General features: G+C 39.4%; 2 protein-coding genes across 21 annotated transcripts in view; both read left to right on the plus strand.

The window, feature by feature from the left end:
- smpd5 (sphingomyelin phosphodiesterase 5) overlaps positions 1 to 5000 on the plus strand; it is a 706732-nt gene that overhangs the window by 35572 nt on the left and 666160 nt on the right. The window lies entirely within an intron of this gene.
- cep72 (centrosomal protein 72) overlaps positions 1 to 5000 on the plus strand; it is a 20309-nt gene that overhangs the window by 7440 nt on the left and 7869 nt on the right. For 8 of the 20 annotated variants that reach the window (XR_015510466.1, XR_015510468.1, XR_015510477.1 and 5 more), the window contains exons 9-12: positions 1 to 3; positions 325 to 418; positions 2931 to 3109; positions 4685 to 4811. The exon at positions 1 to 3 is cut by the window's left edge and continues 126 nt beyond it. Coding sequence is in view for 4 of the 20 variants with exons in the window: in XM_087285750.1 (XP_087141876.1) it covers positions 325 to 418; positions 2931 to 3109; positions 4685 to 4811 (400 nt within the window). In the remaining 16 variants the exon portion in view is untranslated. Of the gene's footprint in view, positions 40 to 324; positions 419 to 2930; positions 3110 to 4684; positions 4812 to 5000 lie in introns of all 20 variants that reach the window. The other 12 variants (XR_015510476.1, XR_015510473.1, XR_015510478.1 and 9 more) reach the window with 2 other exon arrangements.

A 5000-nucleotide genomic window follows, 5' to 3' on the forward strand; every position in this document is an offset into this window, starting at 1 on the left:
TTTGTAAGCAGACTGATTGATTTAACTTCATTGAATAAGGTATAATCTGACGGCTGTACACCCAGAAGACCTGGAGACATCCTAGAATGTCATCTTTACTTCAAAACGTGACATATTTGTGGTATTTGTACTTAGATTTACACTGTTTTTCATCCGTTTTATCGTATTGTCTTTGAAAGGGGCTATAGATATACATTATTACTTATTAAAATGTAAAACACACTGTGCATGATACATTTTCAGCCATATTCTGTTCCATCTGAGAAGCTAGATTTAATATTTTTATGTGAATTTGATGCCATTGTTCATGTTGCTGTGAATCAGGGCACATACAGAAAGCCAATGGAGCTTCTGCTGAGCATGATGGAGGATCTCTGGTCCGAGAAGAAGGAGAATCAGCAAAACAGGACATTTCTCAGTACGTTTAACCATCAGTGCTTGACTATAGTTGCATTAAAGGACACCTATTATACAAAAATCACTTTTATAAGGGGTTTAAATGCAGTTGTGTGATTATAATCAGCCTCTAGTGGTGTTTTTTTATAATCAGGCTTGATTATAAAACTCTTTGATTGACATTCTCCCTTTGTACGTGTCATCAGAGGGGGAAAGCCCCGCCCACTAGTGCCCATTTCTCCCTCATTAGCATAAACAGCAGCCCTGAGTGAGAAGCAGCCTGTGTGAGTCCATTAGACAGAGTGTTTGAGCTGCTGAAGGTAATGTCAGCATAGACTAAGAGGATTCTAGATGTGGAGTTTTAGATGAAGCACAACTGAACAGCGACAGGAGTCTCCATAGACGGACAGATACGTGAAGCACACGCATTTTCACACTGATAACGTTAGTTCTGATTTGAATAGTGATGGGTCGTTCATAAACGATTCGTTCATTTTTAACGAATCTTCAATATGACTCGGGAACTACGAGTCCTCTCAGGGAGTGATTCGTTCATCTGCGCGTGTGCACATTTGTGCAGGTAGTATCGTTAATTTCAAGTCTTCATCACATTGGCAGAAGCCAATCATATGCGTTTAGAGCCGGAAAAAGAATTGAACCGCTCATCTCTCGAGTCCTCTATTGGGTCTGGGTCAATCGTTCATCACGGGCCAATCATATGCGTTTAGAGCCGGACAAAGAATTGAACCGCTCATCTCTCGAGTCCTCTATCGGGTCTGAGTCACTCGTTTATCACGGGCCAATCATACAAGTTTAGAGCCGGACAAAGAATTGAACCGCTCATCTCTCGAGTCCTCGGGTTTGAGTCATTCTGTCACGTGATGAACGAACGATCATGGCTCCTACTGGCTTAGACTGTGCATTGATTTAGATTATATGTGACTGAGTGTAACGTGAACAAACCACTGACATTTGAAGACATGAAGAGATGAGCTGAGCAAAGAGACAACAACACCTTCATAGACAAAAGAGCAGGGGTCCGTTCTTCGTACGTGGATTACTCCGTTAGCTGGATTTGGATATTGACGATTTGACACGATCCAGGATCGTTTCGTTCTTCAAAGCTGATCCGAGAGTTGTTGTCATAGCAACAGTTCTGCTAGGTCAAACCTGGTCGGGAGCAGGTTCAATTCATATAAACAGGATTAGATCGGCTTAGTTCAAGCAAAGAAAATACTGAAAGTATGTTCCGAATTCTGATGTTTTCTTACAGTAGTAGTTATATATACACTTGGGAAAATAGTAAATATATTTTAACTATATATATAAGGTTATAGTCATTAATAAAATAAATAAAGTTATACATATATTTATAAAACGTATGCAATCTGCACCCCCGAAATAAAAGTACAAAGACTGCCACCTGGTGGTGCAAAGAGAAAACTTATTGATATGAACTTTTTAGATCGCTTTAGTACAAATTGTGTATGATAATAGAAATGCAGAATATGTAACTTTTAAAACAATAAATAATACATTAATGCAGTCGTAAACATGTTTTGGCAGTTAATATGCCAGTGATTATGCTTCACAAAAGTTGCAGACGCCTTTCACAAAATCAAAATGCTTTTGTAAACATCCAGTTATTCCATAAAGTGATTAATAAACCGGCTACTTTAATAAAGAAAATCTTTACTAAATGTAGAACTAAATACACTGATATGCATTGAAATACATGATCAACACTCTTGACCCAAGTGTAAAGCCTGCAGCTCACAACAAATGTGGAAGGTTATTGCGTGTCATATTTAACAAACCGTTTACTGCTAATTTGACGTAATTTTGCTCACATGGATAATTGAATATTAATCAGATGATGTCATTACGCTGCTGTGCCGTCAGCCAATCATAGCATTGCTGATCATGATTTCGAGGATCGACAGATCTGTCCTTCACAACACACGCAGCGATCTCAGATCAGTTCATCCAGACATTCTAATCTGATTGGCCAACTTGTTTGAAGAACCAAATTAGCCAGAGATCAGTTATCAGGATTAAAAGATCCCGGATCTGCCAAATCATCTTAGATCATGTAAGCGAGCTACAATGAACGGACCCTTAGGTCAACATTGAATTATTATTTTCTCCTTCTTATAGTATTCTATTTATGACTTATTTGTCGTCTGATCGATCTTTTGGCTCGAAAAAATATTCGTTCATCTTGATGAACGAGACTCAAAGATCCGAGTCAGTAAAATGATCTAAACTTCCCATCACTAGTTTTGAATCTGCCGCTATGCTGAAACACAGGCATTTCTAGCTCCTCCCTTTTTTTTGAAAAGAGCACAATCTCATTTAAATTTAAAGCGACAGTCACTAAAACACCACAACCAAGGCCTAAAAGGGTCAGTTTTAGAGAGTATTTGTGAGGTGTTTTGAGCTCAAACCTCACACACACGAGACATCAGAGACTTATTTTAAATCTTGTAAAAGGGGCATAACAAGTCTCCTTTAATGCATTTCTCTGTGTGCAGTGAAGATGGTTCAGATCCTCAGCATGATGGAGCAGGAGGTTTCAGGAGGAGAACAGGAGATCCAGACTCTGAAAGCCGCTCTGAAAGCCTCCATCGCTCGGGCTGACGTGCAGGAGAAACAGCATCAGTCTGAGATTGAAGAGCTGACGCTGCAACAACAGCAGGCGCACGAGTCCATCGTAAGATTAGATCGCATGCAGTTTAATGAGCTGCTTTTAGTTCGGGTCAATTCAAGTTTATTTGTATAGCGCTTCTATCAATAATTATTGTTTCAAAGCAGCTCTACAAAAGGAGCACATCATTGCATCCAATTAGGTTAAAATTAACATTCGTTCATTTTCTTTTCGGCTTAGTCCCTTTATTAATCGGGTCACCACAGCGGAATGAACCGCCAACTTATCCAGCATGTGTTTTATGCAGCGGATGCCCTTTCCAAATCACTGGGAAACATCCATACACACTCATTCACACACATATACACTATGGACAATTTAGCTTATCCAATTCCCCTATAGTGCATGTGTTTGTACTGTGGGGGAAACCGGAGCAGCCAGAGGAAACCCACGCCAACACGGGGAGAACATGCAAACTCCACACAGCCAACTTACAGGATGTTTTTATGCCAACTGACCCAGTTCGAACCAGCAACCTTCTTACTGTGAGGCTACAGAGCTTACCACTGAGCCACAGTGGTTTTTCAGTCAAAATGATCAACAGAAGTCAGTCCCAAAAATGTAGAAGATATTTTATCTTAGATTTTTACATAAAAACAAAAGGTTTGTTGTTGTTGATGCTAATAAAACTGGATGATTTTACAAGAACAATTTTTGACAGCTAAAGGCCATCCATACAAACCTCTATTCAAAATAATAATAATAAAAAAATTATTTTGAGGGCTAAAAATTTACAAAAAGAAAAAGTTGCAATGTTTTGTTCCCTTAAAAATATATATACACATTTAAAAACATATAGAAAATTGTAACTTCTGTATCATTCATTCATTCATTTTCTTTTCGGCTTGACCAACCCTGTTCCTGGAAATCGTCCTTCCTGCAGATTTCAGTTGCAACCCATATCAAAAACACCTGCCTGTAATAATCAAGTGCTGTTTAGGTCCTAATTAATTGGTTCAGGTGTGTTTGATCAGGGTTGGAGCTACAAATTGCAGGAAGGTCGATCTCCAGGAGCAGGGTTGAGCACCACTGGCTTAGTCCCTTTATTAATCCGGGGTCGCCACAGCGGAATGAACCGCCAACTTATCCAGCATATGTTTTACGCAGTGGATGCCCTTCCAGCTGCAACCCATCACTGGCAAACATCCATACACACTTATGCACACACATACACTACAGAGAATTTAGCAAACCCACGCTAACACAGAGAAAACAAGCAAACTCCACATATAAATGCCAACTGACCCAGCCGAGGCACAAACCAGCAACCTTCTTGCTGTGAGGCGATTGTGCTACCCACTGCGCCACCACGATGCCCCTTCTGTATCATAATAGTATCAAATGTATTATATTAAAATTATATGCAAATTACTTTATGCATAGGCATCAACAGCTCCATATATGGTTATTTTGTGAACAGTTTTACAAATCTGAAAATTGTGTATAATATGCACAATCTGTTTTTGTTTATACTTTTTGGAGGGTTAATTCACCGAGCTCTGATTCTAATGTCATGCTTTCTTTAACGATGAGCTTGTTTTAAGTGTGTTGTCAGCAACTCTGCTGTTGTGTTTAATACAGAAGCGTCTTAATGAGCAGACGAAGAGTCTGTTGGAGGAGAACGTGTCTTTACAGAAACAGCTGATCAGAGCAGAACACAAGCTGCTGGCGTCCCGACTCAAGAACATCCCACACACACAGGACCGAGGTCTGTGAAGGCAAAATACAGCAGCGGTTAGAAGTCACCAGCTCTGTTTCCATCTAAAGATGTCAATTAGATTTAAAAATTGGAATATTGCATAAAAAATCTGTCAATAAAGCAGCGTTTCCATCCAAACTGGAGCAAATATCAGACAGAAGTTTAGTTTGATTTGTTGGAATTTGCCACTATGGTGTT

The sequence above is a fragment of the Danio rerio genome, chromosome 16 (genome assembly GCF_052040795.2).
Source record: "Danio rerio strain M-AB ecotype USA chromosome 16, GRCz13ab, whole genome shotgun sequence".
NCBI lineage: Eukaryota > Metazoa > Chordata > Actinopteri > Cypriniformes > Danionidae > Danio > Danio rerio.